General features: G+C 40.8%; 1 protein-coding gene across 1 annotated transcript in view; it reads left to right on the top strand.

Annotated features, from left to right (window-relative positions):
• The window catches only part of MTUS2 (microtubule associated scaffold protein 2), a 974,348-nt gene that overhangs the window by 728,690 nt on the left and 225,480 nt on the right, over window positions 1–20,178 (top strand). Inside the window, exon 6 of the mRNA XM_073613369.1 lies at window positions 2,130–2,294. Coding sequence (XP_073469470.1) covers window positions 2,130–2,294 — 165 coding nt within the window. The remainder of the gene's footprint in view (window positions 1–2,129; window positions 2,295–20,178) is intronic.

The following is a 20,178-nucleotide window of genomic DNA, read 5'->3' as shown; positions in this document are numbered from 1 at the left end:
TTTTTTTTTCCTTTTATTGGTTGAACTAAATAAACTTGCGTCTGTTTTCAGCCAGACTAACTATGTAACTATAGAGTAGAGAGGGATTAGGACACCTGTCCGTTTTTATTGCTGTCCCCATTAGGGAGGTTCACCCTCTCTATTTGTCCTGTTTATCATTGAAAGTTAAAGTAAAGAAAATTCCATATTTTTGGGTTGTCTCCAGAAAAGTAATAGAGGGGAAATCTTGAAATGGGGACACTAGTTTTGGTGACCTGGGGGTCCCCAAGGAATTCCCTTAATTTTCATGGATTTTCTCTCAATTTCTGTTTGGCTATGGGACAGGAAGTGAAGGTAAATCTCCCCAATGGGACAAAGAGGGCAAAAATAAACAGAGGATATAACCCTTCCTTACGCTATCCAAAAATGAAAAAAATATATTTTGCCACAAATTACACATTTTGCCATTAAAGCTTCAATAATTTTGCTTATTGAGCTATTTAGTCAAAAAATTCTTAAATATAAAAAGCAATCTGCTGGATTTTTTGGAGGGTATGTTTTGGTTACTTTATTTTATTTCCCTCTGGGGTCTGTTTATAACTGTTTTCACACAACACGCACGCGACCCTGCCACGAGCTTCGTGAGTCCGCGGGGATACCCGCGATCGTCTCACGGAGAGGAAGAATGGGGAAATACTGATGTAAACAAGCATTTCCCCGTTCTGCCTATTGACACTGACACTGATCACAGCTCCCTGTGATCGGGAGCAGTGATCAGTGTCATGTCACATGTAGCCCCTCCCCCCACCATTAGAATCACTCCCTAGGACACACTTAACCCCTACAGCGCCCACTAGTGGTTAACCCGTTCACTGCCAGTCACATTTACACAGTAATCAGTGCATTTTTAATCGCGCTGATCGCTGTATAAATGTGAATGGTCCCAAAATAGCTCCAAAAGTGTCCGATGTGGCCACCATAATGTCGCAATCACGATAAAAATCGCAGATCGACACCATTACTAATAAAAAAAATATATTAATAAAAATGCCATGAAACTATCCCCTATTTTGTAGACGCTATAACTTTTACGCAAACCAATCAATAAAAGCCTGTTGCGATTTTTTTTTACCAAAAATATGTAGAAGAATACATATCAGCCTAAACTGAGGGAAAAAAACATTTTTATATATTTTTTGGGGATATTTATTATAGTAAAAAGTAAAAAATATTGCGTTTTTTCAAAATTGTCACTCTTTTTTTGTTTATAGCGCAAAAAATAAAAACCGCAGAGGTGATCAAACCAAAAGAAAGCTCTATTTGTGGGGAAAAAAGGACGTCAATTTTGTTTGGGAGCCACGTCGCACCTCCACACAATTGTCAGTTAAAGCGACGCAGTGCCCAATCGCAAAAAACGCTTTGGTCTTTCGGCAGCCAAATGGTCCGGGGCTGAAGTGGTTAAAAATTTTGTGAACTGATACGTTACATTTTTTATTGTCCTTAAAATAGTGAGACTAAGGAGGGGTACAAGAACTAAGCCAGGGTAATTGAAAATAACATTTGTGTAACCATCGAAAGCCATCATCAGATGCACACTTATAAACCACCAAAAAACATCTGAATTCTACCTTACTCATTGACTCCAATACATTTTTAAAAATGGCGATAAAAACAGTGATATTTTGCAGAAATCCCCAGTTTTCTGGCAAAATTTCAAGGGACTGAAAATTTGTTTATTTCTAGAGGTCTTGTATTTAGTCAAGAAGTTGAAATTCTCCAATTTTGCTTGAGTTCACTCCAGGTTCCCCCAGCAATTCAAAGACACACCCCGAGGTAATCCATTTATTTCCATACAGGTCTTTTTGAGTATATTGTATAAGTGTGATGGAAAGTGAGATTTAATGCCCTTCATAAGGAAGGACCAATGTGAAAAGTCTCATGTGCCTTGTAATGCATTGCATAATACTGTACCATAAATACAATAAAAAAATGGACGTGAATGTATTATATACCGTTATTTTAACTTTTTGTTCTGTTACTGAAGTATTGCAGTGAAGGTATTTTCCTTTTTACTTCCAATAATCATAAATCCAGCAGCCTTCCTTATGCATATTTTATGAGGGTATAATTTGTGCTGTTTTTTCTTCCAGCAGGTACAAGCTTTGTGCATGAAGACCAGTCTGCTCAAAATACAGTCTTGCATTCAAAGGAGATCCCCAAGGGGACAAATAGGACGATCTTGGAAGTGTGTAACAGCACAAACGCTCCCCGCAGGAGTTTACTTCCAGCAAAGAAAACAACCACATCACCTGCTGGTAGGCAATTCTCTTCCAGATAACATCCCTGCGATAGTCTGCCATCTGCATTATCCCATCAGGAAGGAAACCATTTCTCATTATGTTAAATGAATGTTGTTTTCACTCTTAAAAAGACAACATGAAAACTCTTCAGCTTCCTTTACAGAACCTAGATACATGGTCTAAAGATTTAGAAAATATTAACTGTAGATTGTGTACTGTGCAATAACAAAAAGGGAAAAAAAAAGATATGTAGAAGGAGTTTGTGATGGCATAGGCTTTACATGGAACAAATGTTGGATGTTAAAGCAAACCACCAGAAATGTTCATTCTTTTTGAATAAAGTGGGGAAGGGCTAGAAGCTCTGCCAGATCTTTATCGCTGTTTGCTTCAAAAGGGAGATTTGCTGCCACTTCTTTCTTAGCGACAAAGCAGGAAGCAAGGAAATGTGCTCAAAAGACACAGACAGCACCAAAAACATGATCAAACCATTACCAACAAAAATGTATTTAGTACTTTCTGAATCATAGATGGAATGAGATGCTCCTCATTTACTGTTCTAGTAATACTAATTGAAGTATAGGGAAAGGTAGCCAACAGGGACAGGCAACCTGACAGAGGTTCTAATCCTTCCCTATTATTTCTAAAACTAAAAAAAGTTCATGTGTATCATTAACCACTTCTTGACTGCACACTGCAGATTTTCCTGCTACAGTGCGGGCCGGCTGCTCTTCCCAGTAAGGGGCACACTGCCTGTGCTTGTGATTATGGTGATCGCCGCCACCGGTTGATCGGTGAGGAGGAAGACAGGACAGATCTCTGTCAATGTAAAGAAGACAGAGCTCTGTCCTGTCAGCAGGTATGTGGTGGTTTTTGTTTCCTTGCAAAGCAGTGAACAAAAACCAGCATATCCCACAGCGAAAGCAGCTCCCAGTTCACACATAAACATTGGTTAGCCGCATATTAACCCTTTTTTGCCCTAGATGTTAACCCCTTCCCAGCCAGTGTCATTAGTACAGTGACAGTGCATATTTTTAGCACTGATCACTTTATTAGTGTCACTGGTTCCCACAAAGTGTCAGTTAGTGTCAGATTATCCAGCGCAGTATTGCAGTCCTGCTATAAGTCACTGATCCCCCCATTACTCGTATAAAAAAAAACTAAATATAAATTCCAGTATATATACCATAGTTTGTAGATGCTATAGGTTTAAACCAGTCAATATACACTTATTGGGATTTTTTACCAAAAATATGTAGCAGAATACATATTGTCCTAAATTTATGAAGAAATTTGATTTTTGAAAAAGAAAAAGGTATTTGATATGTTTTATAGCAGAAAGTAATTTCTTTTTTTTTTTCAAAATGTTTGGTCTTTTTTCATTTATAGTGCAAAAAGTAAAAAAAAAACTCAGAGGTGATCAAATATCACCAAAAGAAAGCTCTATTTGTGGGGGGGGGATATGAATTAATTTGGGTACAGCGTTGCATAACCGCGCAACTGTCAGTTAAAGAAACACAGTGTCGTTTAGCAAAAAATGACCTGGTCATGAAGGGGGAGTAAATCTTCTGGAGGTCAAGTGGTTAAAGTAATTATTGCATATGTCTACAACTGCTTTCAGAGTCTCAGCTCTGCTCAAATGCCAGCCAGTTCTAATTGGGGAAAATTCTACACTTCCTGACAGTGTCTGAGTTTAAAAAAAAAAAAAAACAGAAAATTGTATCATACCATCATTTTCCTTTCCTGGTGCCTATCCATGGCAGTATGGCAGCATACATGTGGTAGCAGCCCCACATACTTCCGTCCACAGGACCGTTGCATAGCTTTAAAGAATTAGCACCCACACACTTTATAGCTATGCACTGGTCCTGTGTACAGAAGTCAGCGGGGCTACTATCACATGTATGCTGCAATGGAGGCACCAGGAAAAATAATGTTTTGCCACTAGGAATGCACACAAACATGTATAATTTTATGTAGACTGTTGGCTGCACAGTTTCAACTCTATTCTAGGTTCTGGGTTTGATTCACCACTAGAGACACTATCTGCTTTGGAGATGTTATGTTTACCCAATGTCTGGGTCCCCTAACGCAATCCACAAACCACTTGGTAGGTTATTTACACTTCGTAAGACAGTGAAAATGAAGTAAAAGAGAACTAATCAGATATTACTGGTACATAAGAGATCATCATAGGAGGTATGCATAAGGCTCCATGCACACTGGACGTTAAAATAACGTTATAAAAACGCCAGTAGCTTTGCAGTGAGTCTTCCAGTTTAAAGTTTTTTAATGTTTTAGCAATAGCTTTTATTAGTGTTTTTTTTTTTAAATGGAAAAAAAAAGTTTAAAAAAAAGCCACGTTTTTGAGCGTTTATGAGCATTTAACCTTTGTAAGCGTTTTTTGGGATCAGAAAAACATCTCCTGGACACGATTTTAGGGCGTTCCAACAACAGCCCATAAACTCCACTGCTGATAAACGTCCAAAAACGTCCATGTGTGCATGGACAGATAGGATAACATAGAGGGGAGTTTATGGGCTGTTAAAAAAAAATGCACAAACTCCCAAAAACATCAGTTTATGAGCTTCATTGTGCATGGAGCCTAAAGCTTATCACACACTTTATTACATAAATCATTAAAATCCAAACTTGATCAGACATGATCCTGACATAAGCATAGGACCTGTTTTACTTTTATAATTCCTCCTACAATAATAAGGAGTACTATCAATGTCTACCACCCTATTGGCCTATTGTATATTGTGTGTGATAAATATTATTCATTGATTTCCTATGTACCAGTAAATTCCAATTAGTTATTTTTTTCTTCATTTACACATATATATTTAGGATGTGGTACTATAGTGGTCCTTTCTCGTTAAGATTCATGGGACAGTGATTGATTAGAAAAATTTTCATTTAAATGCTCTGGAAAAACATCAATGTTATACTGTATATATTAGTTAAAGCATATCTAAACCCAAGAACAAAACGTTATACATGCATCTTGTTATATATGCAGTTCTTAAATGTAGTGGCTGCTTTCACATTTTTTTTATGTCAGGAAATATGTTAGGACTACAGAAAACATTCCCTCTACTCACCCTCATCACATGATGGGTATTCTGTGGTACATTGAGAGAAATGGGAACAAGTATAACTATCAGCACAGGTAGAGAGCAGCTCACTAAATTTCTGGCAAGATCAATATGTATTTTTTGGATTTATGAAACAGATAAAACAAAGTGCTATCAATTACTGTATATATACAGTATTTAATATATCCAAACGGAGAAAATAAGGACAGTTTATTGTTATGCCCCATACACACGATCGGACATTGATCGGACATTCCAACAACAAAATCCATGGATTTTTTCCGATGGATGTTGGCTCAAACTTGTTTTGTCTACACACGGTCGCACAAAGTTGTCGGAATTTCTGATTGCCAAGAACGCGGTGACGTACACCACGTACGACGAGACTATAAAAGGGCAGTTCAGAACCAAGCATGGCACCCTTTGGGCTCCTTTTGCTAATCTCGTGTTAGTAAAAGTTTGGTGAGAGACGATTCGCGCTTTTTCAGACTCGTGGTTTTCAGATCGCATTTCTGCTGTTCAGTTTGTGCTTGTGGGTTTGTATCTGGCCTTCAGGGCATGCAGCGAGTTCCCCTTGACTTTGTCATTGTGTTCTTGTTCGTTCGTTACTGTTTTTCAGGTCGCTCTTCACAGGCCTTGCTGTTCTTCAGTGCGTTTTGTTACTTCATTCTGAGCAGCCGACCATTTTCTAGCCATGTTGCATATACGTACTCCTCGTAGAGTTTGTGCTGTGCGGGGGCTTGGTGTTGGGGTCCTGACCTTGACACAAGCCCAGTCCATGAACAGGGTGGGGAGGAGTTCATGGACCAAGAATTGGTTGCTTCAGTGTGACCAGTTCTGTTACATTCCTTTGCTCCGTGAGATCCGTGAGAATAATCCTGATGATTTCAGGAACTTTCCCAGGATGACGGACCCCGTATTTCACCGTTTGTTGGCTTTGCTGACCCCCTATATCAGCAGGCAGGATACCTGCATGAGGCAAGCCATCACTTCGGAGCAGAGGCTCGTCGCCACCCTGCGGTACTTGGCGACAGGGAGAAGCCTGCAGGACCTTAAGTTCTCGACAGGCATCTCCCCCCAGGCTCTGGGGATCATTATCCCGGAGACCTGTTCTGCCATCATCCAGGTCCTGCAGAAGGAGTATATTAAGGTAAGATTTATCCTTTAACATCACATTTTATTGTATTTAATGTTTGATAATATATTGTATTTCTTTCCTAATTCCCTAATTACCATGATTGTAATATGCTGTGAATGTCCCCTTTGTCCTCATGCATGCTGGATTTTTATGTAATTTTTTTTTCTCCGTCATACATATTTGCCTTCACTTACCTCCCCAGCATGCTCTCCTGGCCCTATATTCACCTCGTCTAGTCATTTAACAATGTATTTTGTCAGCTCCATAGTAGTGCTTTACCCTAAATACCCCCTAAAATGTGTAAAATTGTGATGTGTGCTTGAAATTCTGGCAGAGTGCCAGAGGCTTTTTTTTGGGTTCACTTCTTTTGTGGTCAGATTTCTGGATGAATTCCCCAAAGCATGTAGTGCAAGGGCATGCCTGAATACTTTCAAATGGTACTGTTTAAAGTTTTTGTATCCTATTATTATCTTGATAGGTAATTGCAGAATGTAAAAATGTGCTAAAATGTGTACAGTGTGTATTTATATCTTTGTATTATGACACTTCTTACCTGTCCAGTGGGCTGCCAATAGTGTAAAGTAAGAAGGGGCTGGCCAAAGTAATCCACATTATTTAGGCATTCATCTCTCAATGAAGTGGAGAGGGTTACCTGTCCAAAACACCCCCCCCAATAGAATTTTACAAATGGCCCGTGAGAGGGGGGGAGGAGGAATCTGATAGGTGGATCTTATACCTTTGTCTTTAAATAGTCCCTAAAATAAATGTTATACTGATGTTGGCCAAGAATGTTTGTGTCCAATCTGCTTTCCATGTTTATGTGCAAAATGATTAATTTTATTTTCTTGTTTGACTCCACAGTTTCCTTCCAACCCACAGGAATGGCAGACTGTGGCATCCCACTTTGCACAGTGGTGGGACTTTCCTAACCGCGGAGGGGCAATTGATGGGAAACACGTCCACATCGTCCCACCACCCAACTCGGGGTCATACTATTACAACTATAGGGGTTCAATATTATTGTGATGTTGGCGGTGGTGTCGGCTACTTACGAGTTCCTGTATGTGGACGTGGGGAAGAATGGCCGGATGTCAGATGGTGGAGTCATCACCCAGACTGAGTTCTACAGGCGTCCCCAGAATGGCAGCTTGGACTTGCCACCTCCAGAAGACAATGCGGAAGGACTCCCATTCGTCTTCGTTGTGGATGGAACGTTTGCGCTGGGAGACCATTTTATGCGACCATTCCCTATGAGGACCCTCACCCCGGGCCAGAGGGTTTTTAATTACTGGCTGGCCAGAGCCAGAAGAGTGGTGGAGAGCACGTTTGGAATAATGGTAAGCCGGTTCCGCCTATTTCTTACACCCATACATATGGCGGAGTATAAACTCAATCATATCATCCTGGCTTGCTGTGTACTCCACAACTTTTTAAGGAGAAATTCTGTGAACTATGCTGGCTCAGTTGGGCCTGAATCCGGAATTCATGTAAATGAACCAACCCTGACGGCGCTTGAAGCTGGCCGTCCTGGCTTGCCTCCCCTGAGTGCCCGCGAGGTCCGTCTAAGATACATGGAATACTTTGCAGGTAGGGGGGCCATCAATATGCCAGACAATGTCTGAGACATTTTTTAAATAAAAAACAATTTTTAACTACTAAAATATTTGCTGACATTTACTGCTTGTCTTTCTTTTAGCTGACCCTGACATAAATTTGGGGAGTCCTGAAAATGGCGTGATTGTGTAACATTAAAAAGCACTGTTGGGTGTTATTTACTAAAGGAAAATACACTTTGCACTACAATTGCGCTTGAGCCTGCACTGAAACTGCACTTGTAGTGCAAAGTGGATTTGCCTTTAGAAAATAACCACCATTGTCACAGAAACCACCAATTTTACCACAAAAAAGTTTCGGAGCATTGAAAGAAGAAGCCACACATTGTTGATTATCAATCTTTTTAATACAAGCACAATCACATGTGCATTTATCAAAGGTTTTTAAAACAAACCAACATGTTTGTCACATTAATAAAAGTAGAAATGTCCATTTAAGGTAAAACAGGCATGTTTAAAACCAACAAGAAATACACAAATCTGGAACTTACAAAGTTCAACTTTTGTATAAATTGAAGGCAATATCAGACATAAACCCAAAAATAAATAGAAAACCTGCGCTAAGTGCAAAAATAAAAAATAATCAATAATGATAAAAAACGTGATATGGGTCCTGCTGCTAAACACTATAACCCCGATATAAGGCAAAAACTAGTTGTAGATAATAATCAGTGCAGCGCTGGACAGAAAACGAAGTGAATAGCAATAAAATTAATATTACTAAAAATTGATGACAAAAAATAAAATAATTATAAACAATCCATATTGTGAATAAACACAATATGGATTGTTTATAATTATTTTATTTTTTGTCATCAATTTTTAGTAATATTAATTTTATTGCTATTCACTTCGTTTTCTGTCCAGCGCTGCACTGATTATTATCTAATATCAGACATAAGTATTTATAAACTAGGTTTGATATTGCGTTCAGATGGGGTGAAGTCACCCCTGGAAAAGCCAAATTTTGAAGATGCACACAAATTGCCGAATGTCAACATGTGCTAGCTACCATCATGGGGGATCAAGGGACGTGTTTTGTGGGTGCAACCCCTTCCTCTCAGCTACTTTATTATTGAGGAAGGGGTTGCAGCCACAAAACGCCTACATTGATCTCCCGTGATGGCAGACAGCACATGTTGACACACTGTGTGCATCTTCAAAATTTGGCTTTTCGACAATAGTTAAAAAAAGGTGCAACACATTTTTGTGGAAAAAATGCCAACTACATTAAGGATTTCGAGGGGTTTTAAACTCTCCCTAAAACATCAATGATGTTCTTCATTTTTTTTTAACATCATTGATGTTTTTCTGGATGTTTTGCAAGTCCCTATTACACCCCATGATCTCCCCGATCAGGATCTGGGCACTTTCACTGGTGAAATAAACTGGATCCACAACATCACGATCACCTACAAATATATTTAAAAAAACACACCATGTATTATAAATATGCCGCCATCCATCTCTTACCTGAGCCTGTGTTCGCAGACACTCACCTTTTGACCACCACGTCTCCCTCCTCCTCCTCTGCTTGGCTTTGGGGGATTCCCCCTTCTTCCTGAGGTGGGGGGTCTGTCGTCTCCTCGGATGAGTGGTGTCCTCCGAGTCTTTTCTCCCCTATGTAAAAAAAAAATAGGTATACTTAGCACACAGATTTTTGATGGCAGAAATAAGAATATAAAACATTGCTTGGAAGTGGGGTACAATTGTCTATTTTGGCAGAGTTCCAAGATGAAGACTTTTTTTGTCCTTTGTCAAGCTTGAATACTTACCTGTTTTGTACAAGCTTCACAGATGGAGACACCCCTATAGTATACACTGGAGCACCTGTGTGGGACCCCCTAATAAAAAGGGGGGCTCTTGTGTCCCACGCTAGTGCTTCAGTGTCCAGATGTGTAAACAGCTGCTGAGTGTCCTCTCCTTAGACAGAATCTAGTTTGCATTTTATTCTAGTTACCAACCCATCTAGACACCAAAATTATTTTAAGAGAAGTAGGCTAGCAAAAATGTATTCAAATGCATATGTCCAAAACATGGTGTTTTCTATGTCGAACGAACAATGTTTCATACGTACGAATAATGTGCCCATGAACATGGAAGTTGCCATTTTAAACTGTACAACAGTTAAGAAAAGCACATGGAGCAGCATGAACGTTAAAAAAATAATGAATAGGAACACAGGACAACTACTTACTTTTTTGCAGCACTCTCCTGATCCTTCTGTACTGCTCGTGCTCCCTTAATTTGAGGTCCGACCACCGCTTCCTGAGTTGATCCTTGGATCGTCGTACACCAAAATTCTTCTGCAGACTCTTCACAACTTTCGCCATGATCTTGGCCTTTCCGACATTGGGGTTGGGATAAGGTCCATACTTCCCATCATAGTCGGCCCTCTTCAGGATGTCCACCATCTCCAACATCTCCCCAAAGGACATATTTGATACCTTAAATCTTCTCCTCCGGGATCGGAACGTTTCTGGCTCCGGGCTTTCCTCCTCCTCCTCGTTGCTGTAATTGGCACACACCTGCTGTGTCTCCGCCATGTGCTCTTCCCCCACTGCGCCGAACGAGAAGGGGTGGGGAATAGACTCGAAAGAGCGTCAGGGGCGGGCGGAGTTTCACACATGCGCAGTGTATATAAAGCGTAACACGCGTGTGTAGTACGTATGATCTGTGAGCGGAAGAAGGAGTATCGGAGGCGCTGATTGTGATAACGAAGGTAAGATTTAAAATTGGGCCTATACTGCTTCTAGATTGAGGCCTGTATTGTGACAAGATTAGGAGACTTTAGCCTGACATTAGGGTTTGTCTTGTGTTGTGTCTTGGAGATAAAATGGATATCTTGAAGGATCAGGAGTTTATCAGCATATTCACAGATATGTTCAGGGAGCTGTCCTGTCTGTGGCAGGTAAAACACCCTGATTATAAGAACCAAACAAAGAGGAAGGCAGCGCTGGATAATTTGCTGCAATTTGTGAAGCCGGTGATCCCCACGACAGACATCACCTATTTGAAGGCCCTAATTGGTGGCATGAGAAGCACTTATCTAAGGGAGCACAAGAAGGTCCAGGATTCCCTGAGATCAGGAGCAGCAGATGACATTTATGTCCCCAGGCTGTGGTACTATGACAGGCTTCATTTTCTGTCATGTCAGACTGAACCCAGGCCAGCACTCTCCACTCTTCCTTCCACGCTTCCTTCCCCCCCAGCTGAGGCTTCAGACGTCCAACCTGGGCCTTCCAGGCAGCAACATGTGGAGGAGCCCAGCTTGAGCCAGGTATTGCATTCTTCTAAATATTTCTGGTTGTCAAATTAATTATGTTAAATCTATGTTAGTTTGGAGTACTAATTTCTGATTGTGATTGAGGAACCAAAAACTAAAACGATGTCCCTTTTTCATACACAGGAAAGTCTCAGCCAGGAGGTGACTGGGCCAAGTAGGCTGCCCGATACCCACGTCCCTCCCCTCCTCCTTCAAAGAAAAAGTGTCATGAAGAGGAGTAACCTGGAGGAGGCTGCAATTGGCCTATTTTGGAAGGCTACTGAGGCCCTTAGAACACCCCACAGTGTGGAAGAGGATTTTGCTGACCTAACAGCCTGCAAAATGCTGCAAATGGAGGAGGGCCAACGACTCTTATGTGAGTATGTCATTTTAGAAGCTCTACATAAAGGGGTTGAGGGGCCAACTCACATGCGAAAGCCACATTTCTCAGCTCACCCATGGTTCTCCTCCTCCTCCTCCAGGTCCTACTCCTCCTCCTGCCACACCTCCAACACCAGAGCCACAGTCGGGAAGGAAGCTTGTAAGGAAGACCAGAGAATGATGGCCTGGGTTCAGTCTGGTCTGGCAAAAGATGCAGGCTCTTGTATGACCACAGCCTGGGGAAATGTATGTCATCTGCTGCTTTCATGATCTCTTGGATTTCTGGACCAGATTGTACTCCCTTATATATGGACTCCTCAGGCCACCAATTTTGCAGTAAAATAGTTGATGTGTGCCCTGGGGGCCAAAGGCTTCACCAATTTCTGCTGTCTCTCCAGCGTTGCCTACCTCTTTGTTTGGTTATGACCCCTTAATAAAGGAATTTTTGTTTCAATTATACTCGCCTATGTGTGTTTTCCTTCAATAAGGACAGTTTGTTTGTGAGGAGGCAGGTAGATTTCTAAAATACAATGTGAAATTAACAAGAGACACCAACACCAAACAATCTCCTTGAGATTAAATAATACAAGATTATAATGGTGTTGTGGTAACTTGACACACAAAACACACACAAAACTATTCTGGAGTTAAAAAAAAAAAAAACACAAAATCAGGCTTGAAAAAAATACAAACCAAAAAAAAAAAAAATTATTTTTTTTAGTCAGATGTGACAAATCAAAATATAGTGATGAAATCACGATAAAGAATAAAGAAAGAAGTTTGTGAGAAGTCTGTGTGAATATGAGCAGCAAAACTACTTCATTCTTCTAGCATTATAAAGAAGAACAGAGTGCGCTGCATTAAACTATTTAAAACATTGCAGCGTGATGAAAGTGCAATATCCATTCCGAACGCAAATTTTACCAGACCGAGCAGTTCTGTCTCGGAATTTATTCTGAGCATGCGTGGCACTTTGTGCGTCGGAATTGTCCACACACAGTCGGAATTGACGCGATCGGATTTTGTTGTCGGAAAATTTTATAGCCTGCTCTCAAACTTTGTGTGTCGGAAAATCCGATGGAAAAAGCCCGATGGAGCCCACACACGGTCGGAATTTCCGACAACAAGCTTCGATCGCACATTTTCCGTTGGAAAATCCGACCGTGTGTACAGGGCATAAGAGTTTACATACATTTTAAATAATAAATATCACAATAGCATGCATGTTTTGGACACCTCTTGTACTTCTCTGATCTGGAGGGGTCCTAGTCTTTGGTCATATGAAAGAGGCTGTCTAGTAAAGCTCCACAGAGGGCTCGTAGGGCTGATACACATTGTTTTTTGTTTGAATCTGAGCTGCTGTCCTTCATTATAGAAGTCAATATGAATGTAACTTAAAGCAGCTCCTTGCAATAGGGGAGCAACTAAATACCTTTTACACTAGGGTAGAATGAACATTTTACCAACTAAGCTAACATAAATTATAGTTAGGCAGTATACAGTTCCATTTTCTAAAATGTAAGATGTAAGAATGATGCTATATAATGGTTGACCTCCCAGACAAAGCCATTATCACCAGTTACTATTGCCCAGCGCTGCATAACATGCTTTTAGATACTTTTAAACTATTTTAACTGGTGATAGTTACATCGGGGAGACCAAACATTATATGTCATCAGTCTTTCAGCAATTTTGTAGAATGATGGTGCATGCTGTTTTACTATCCATGACATTGGTTCTCAAGTCAGGATATATGTTCCCTTCTGTGTGTCACTTTCAAGGACAGGGAAAACTGGCTGTCAGGATTAAATGTAATTTGGAAAGGCTCTTGACCTAACTCTTCATATCAAAAGGGAAATATTCTAAATCTAAAGAGTGCTGCTGTGGAAATCACAGATCTGGTACACGAGAAGGTACAGTCTTTTGTCATAAACCTAAATCCACAGTCAGAGTGTAGAGGATTAATTTTCTGTATATGCCTTTTTACAGAAAGAGTCATGTCAATATGATCAACAATGTTGAAATTAAGGAATACAGAGGTTGGATAAAAAGTTCAGTGCTGCATAACATCTTTTAGTAAAATCGTAAATCACAATGGGTGCAGCGCCAATGAATGATAGCCAAATGTCCTAAAAACAGATCTTATAAAGTCCGCCAACTATACAGGATAAAGATGGTGAAATTGAAGATGAAATAATCCCTGCACCAACTGAAGTGGATAGGAAATACATGCACTCGTCATCACCACTGTGATTGAAGGGGCAGTCCTGCTTATGCCTGGTTTTTATCCATAAACGCATGGATAAAAACCAGGCAAGGTGTGTGAATCACCAGACTCCCTCTATGAACACCACTCTGTCTCCTTAGGAAAGATGTGAATCACAATCCCAGGACAGGGGGCTCATACTTCAAATGGTAGATGAATGCAAAATAGCCTTTTCCTTCAAAGGATACAAGGACACAACAATAGTGCAGTATGTTCTAAAAAAAGCTGAATCACTAATTTAATTTAGTTAGTTGCACTCACATTCGTTAATATAAAAACAAGCATGTCTGTACAAATGGCCACTGGAAATAGCGTGCTTACGTCGTCCTGTCCCGCCTTATGCGCTTTGTTATCATCTGACGTCTTCAGAGGCGTAGCGGACGGACGCAAGCATGCAAATTATACAGAACAAGCTGGAAATTACTCTCACGTGCACTTTGCTATGCGTGCAAAAGACACGGAAGAGAAGAAAAAATACTGTTCATGTTCCGCTGGGAACGAAAATAAAAATAAGACTACTATTAAAAAGGAGCCAATTTAACCTTGCCAGATCAGAGCAAGAAAGTAAAAATCACCCAATTTTCATGGAGATCGTTGACTACCAACGTATAGTATATACCCCAACTCTTACATTAATAAAAAATTTTAAATTACAAATCATGCACAGTCAATGCACCACCAAGAGGACAAAAATAAATATAGCACCAAACACATAAATATGTGTATCTCATAAAGCATATGATATATATATTCTCAGATAAAAAATATATATAGAAAGCGGATGATCAAAATAGAATAATAAGACAATCAGTCAATTATCAATTATCGTAAACTAGCCATTATTTAAAAAACAATTGACATCCTATATACCCATGACATGGGTATATGCAGGGCTTTTTTTCAGCAGGAATGCAGGGGAACGCAGTTCTGGCACCTCCAGAACTGAATGTATGTAATGGCAAGGGGTGCTGGGGTGTGCTGGAGGGTCTATTGATGCTGAGAGGATCTGTTTTTGCAGAGGGAGGGGGGTCTATTGTGGCTGGGGTGGGTCTTATGTTGTTGGAGGTATGTCATTGCTGAGAGAGATCTACTGTTGAGGGAAGGTTTATTGATGCTGGCTGCTGGGGAATCTATAGTTTCTGGAGGGAATCTATTTTTTGCAGGGGGGTCTATTGTTGCTGGGGAGGTCTATTGTTGCTGGTGAGGGGTCTATTGTTGCTGGTGAGGGATCTATTGTTGCTGGTGAGGGATCTATTGTTGCTCAGGGTGGGTATTATGTTGCAGGGAGTCAATCATCGCTAGGCAGGATCTACTGTTGAGGTAGGGGTCTAATGTTGCTGGCTGTTGGAGGGTTTATTGATGCTGGCTGTTGGGAGTCCATTGGTGCTGGGGTGGATCTATTGTCACTGGGGTATCCATTGCTGATAGATTACTATTTTACTGCCTTTCTTGTTATCATTAACAAATTCCATACAAAATACTTAGCACCACAAAATACTTGGTTCTCTATTCTCTAAAAGGGGTAGTACTGGGAGGTGGGTAAGGTGTGAAACAAAGGAATGGTGCTCGGAGGTGGGTAGGGGGCAGAGTCAAGGGGTGACTTGGAAGGGAGGAGTTCCTGCACCTATTCTCTGAGAAAAAAAGCCCTGGGTATATGTGGAATTACACCCCAAAACATATTCTGCTACTTCTCCCAAGTATGGGGATATCACATGTGTGAGACTTTTTGGGAGCCTAGCTAAGTATGGGGACCCAAACCAATGACCATCTTCAGGTTTTCAAATGGGATAATTTCCTCATTTCACTTCCTGACTACCTATTACAGTTTTGGAGGCTCTAAAATGCAAGGACAGTTCAGACACCCCCCAAATTACCCCCTTTTGGATAGTAGATACCCCAAGGAATGCTGAGAGGCATGCTGAGTCAATGAAAGATTTTATTTTTTTGCCACAGGTTTTTGAAAAAAAACATTTTTGTTTTACTTTTTTACACAAAGTTGTCACTTTAATGAGATATTTCTCACAAATGTCATGGGTATATGTGGCATTTCACCCCAAAACACATTTTGCTACTTCTGGGTATGGTGATACCACATGTGTGAGACTTTTTGGGAGCCTAGCCATGTATGGGGGCTGAAAGCCAATGACAATCTACCGGCTTTCAAAGGGAGACATTTCCTTTCACTTCATTACTACCTATCCCAGTTTTGGAAGACCTGAAATGCCAGGATATTAGAAAACACCCTCCAAATTAACCCTTTTTGAAAAAGTAGACACTTCAAGATATTTGATAAGAGGCATGGTGAGTATTTTGCAGATCTCATTTGTTGATCTCGTTTGTTGCCACAAGATTTTGGAAAATGAAAAAAAAAAACAGATTGCCCCATTCACATCAATCAATGTGGATGAAAAAATCTCAGCCAGAAAAAAAAGTGAAAAAATAATATGTCAAGGCATAGGAGATCCGCCCACTGACTACCCCAGTCCCCTCATGCTTCGGCATACACGTTTTTTTAAACTGCGGATGGGAAGCCTCCTCCTGCAATGCTCCAGGCACTGACATATATATATTCTGAGAGCAGCACCCTGTTGCTGTCAGAGTAAAGAGATCAGTGCTGCAGTTAATTGGTGTTTCTGCAAAACAAACAATGGTTAACAATAACACACAGTAACAATATTATATTAACTTAATAAAACAACTACTTTTTTTTTACTTTTTGTAACTTTTCAGAACAATGATTACAGCTTTTGGTTTTAGGGTCTCTCAAAATGTGAAAGTCAGTTTCCTGACTGCCTAACATCTTTCAAGTCCCTTCTTGTGCAGAATTGTGCACACTAGACTGTCCCATACTGTCCCCTAGACAGAAGGGGACAGTCTAACTTGATGCAGAGATCAGGTTGGCCAGGACAGGAGGAACAGAAAAAACAGATGTCACGTCTAATTCCGCGTCTGCTACAGACATTACATCTTTTTTTGGGGTGACTTTGGGTTGGGGTACCAGGGAAGAGATCAGAAAAATAACTCTCATGCAGCCGGTTAACTGCATCTGGATTTGGGGTTTGGGCCACAGCACCTTCTGGGTACAAAAAGGCTGTAACAGTCCACTTCTTCCAGTTGCTTTGTAAATCACAAAAGCATTATATACAGCCAATTGAAATAAATTCATAGACACTTTTTTGTACCAGTGTCTAGCTCTGTGGGCAGCTAAATACGGCTTCTCTCTGTTCATACAGTGAGTCCATCCCTCACACAGTAAGAAAGCATCCCCTAGGGACAGACTTAGCAGGAACAGCATCATCTCTCTTTTCATACCTGACAGGACGGCGATCTGCCTTGTCTACATCAGCAGGCCGCCGTCCTGTCTCTCTGGGAAATGATCGTATTTTAGTGATATAGTGTATAGAAATGTAAATGTCATAAAGTTAGGATTTTTTTAAAGCCCAATTTCAGCCAAAATCTTTTTTTTTCTTTTTTTAGGCTTAGTCCATCTTTGTGACCATGTTTCATGTCAGACTTTTTATACTTATCAACAATCAACCCCCAAACTCAAACTCCCCCCCTTATCTAAATCACAGGGGGTATTTCCTGTAATCTCCTTGTTACGTACCGTCTGGGAGAGCTTGACGAGTAGAGGGAGACCTCTCATACAGCCCCGCTTCAAGGACCACTGGAGTTGCAACAGTGGCCGCGAGAGCACGGTGAGGTAAGAGTGCCTGCAAAGTCCTCCGTTTTTAGTGGTAGTGGTAGCTGATGAGTAGCAGGACCAGACTGGATTGTTGAGCAGCAGAAGGTAGCAGGAGCAGCAGATACAGGTATGCTGTTTATGCAGCCCAGCGGATGCAGGTAAGCTGTAGATGCAGGACTGCAGTACTGGAGCTACACAGGCTGGAAGCAGAAGACTGGAGCAGAGTCAGACAAGCCAGGTCATACACGGAGGATCAGTCTATCATAAACAGCAGGCAGAGAATGGTCAAGCTGGGTTTGCCAAGGGGAAATCAGGTAGACAGACAGGAATAATCAGGGTCAAGGCAAGCCAAAGGTCAGGACTGGAGACAGCAGCGTGGTCAGAAAGCCGGGTCAAATACTGGATCAGATACAGGCACAGGATCAGAACACAGGGTAAAGCTGCAGATCAGACAGCAGCTGCACTAGTGCAGCTGCTGTCTTTATATAGGCCATTTGGCGCCAGCATTAGTGGCTAATGTGCCTGCGTATTTTAGCATATGAGTTTGCCTGTTGGTGATGATGTTCCCATGCATGCACATAGGCTTTAGCCTATGCCCGGCAAGACGGCAAGACGGGCACCTGCTAATGCACATCTGCGCATACCATGTCCCTGACAGTCCTGTTTGTGTAGGTGAAAGGTTTTACTCCCGCATTTCCACAGTGATAGGTTTGGCCCCACCCACATTTCCAACAGTGACAGACCTCACCCACATTTCCAACAGTGACAAGCCCCACCCACATTTCCAACAGTGACAGGCCCACCCATATTTCCAATAGGGATGTGCCCCTCTCACATTTCCAATAGTGACAGGCCCCACCCACATTTCCAAAAAATGACAATCCCCACCCACATTTCCAAAAAATGACAATCCCCACCCACATTTCCATTAGTGATTAGCCCAACTTACAGTTCCGATGGTGACAAGCCCCACCCACATTTCCAATACTGAAAAGCCCCGCTCAAATGTTCACTTTTTCATGTTCCCTGTGTTTTGAGTCAGCAATCAAACCTAAAAAATATGTAATGCATGTTAATAAGTAATAATAACAACAAATAATTGTATTGGGCACAAATATTTTAGGAGATCTTCTCACTGGTTTGCTCTATTTGAAGGCACAAATAGAAAAAAAAAAAGATGAAACCTCTTGCGGTGATGTATTTCTTAAAGGTTCCACCCCCAATAGCTTGCCTTCTAGGATCTGCTTATCCCTGCAGTAATAAGTAAACATACAGGGACTCATTCATTTTGTGTAAAGTTTGGTAACTTGCTTCTCAGCACCATTAAAAATTTAATTTTGTTCCAGAGTTTTTTCTAAGTTATCACTTAACAAATGTCACTGACTGGCAAGAGATCCTTAACAATATTAGAGAAATGTCAGGAGGACTGAGAGAGCTGGAGGTCTGGAGTCTTCTCCACCATGCTGTAACTTCACTTTTCAATCTAGTTTTTCCTCTGGGAACCTCTGACAAAGACCTTGTACATTGTACACGGGGGAAGGCACAAGACAGGTTCTGAGATGAAAAGTTAATTATTTCAGCTTTCAGGCGTTGCACTCACTGTATGTGCTAGTCCTTAGGCAGCTGAAGAATGAAGAATCCAGTAGGCAATTTTTAGTGCCGGACAGAATTCTTCTGTAAAGTGAACTAGTCACAAATGAGTTTATGCTAGAGTCTTCTTTTAGCTTTACTTACTTCAGCTTGCTAGTCAGAGTTGAGAAGTCACCTAAGGCCTGACAATTAACATGCTTTCAAGTGTTCAAGTGATATTCTGCCTTACTTTCATACTGATTGTTTTACAATTTAGCAATCAGAAAGCAATCAAATTGATTATCTGCAAAGTCTGTGGAAGCAAAGAATAAAATTGCCAATGTACCAGCACTATTCCCATTCATGGCTTTTAAATGCAGGTTGTTTTATAATTCATTTTTATGAAATTTCCTTTAAAAAATTAAATTAATATAAAATATTTTTGCATCCTTTAATTGAACTGAAAGAGGTGTCGTTTAAACTCTGCTAGTTCAGCATGACTAATGTGACCATGGCCTAGTGATTCTAAACAAAACATAAGCTTCATGCAGCAAGACGGTAAAATTACTCTTTTCTCATTTCTTTCCTTTGTTGGTATAATTCACATATACTGTATGTACATCAACTTTAGCTGTTAGATTGTATGTCAGGCCAATTTTTTTCGGGGGATAGATTAGAACCCCTGTCATATTTTTTTTTTTTTTTTGTTGCCTGTGTCCCTGGTAGGTAGATTCATCCTCTCTATTTGTCCCAAAGTCCATCATCTAAAACACATGTGTCAAACACAAAGCCCACAGGCCAAATCCAGCCTGCCAGGTCTTATGGCCCTCGCACCCAGTTTTGCATCCGGCTCTCACCCTCTGCTCCCACTCTCTGCTGTAACA

The sequence above is a fragment of the Aquarana catesbeiana genome, linkage group LG02 (assembly GCF_042186555.1).
Source record: "Aquarana catesbeiana isolate 2022-GZ linkage group LG02, ASM4218655v1, whole genome shotgun sequence".
NCBI lineage: Eukaryota > Metazoa > Chordata > Amphibia > Anura > Ranidae > Aquarana > Aquarana catesbeiana.
This window is presented reverse-complemented; position numbering and strand designations above follow the sequence as displayed.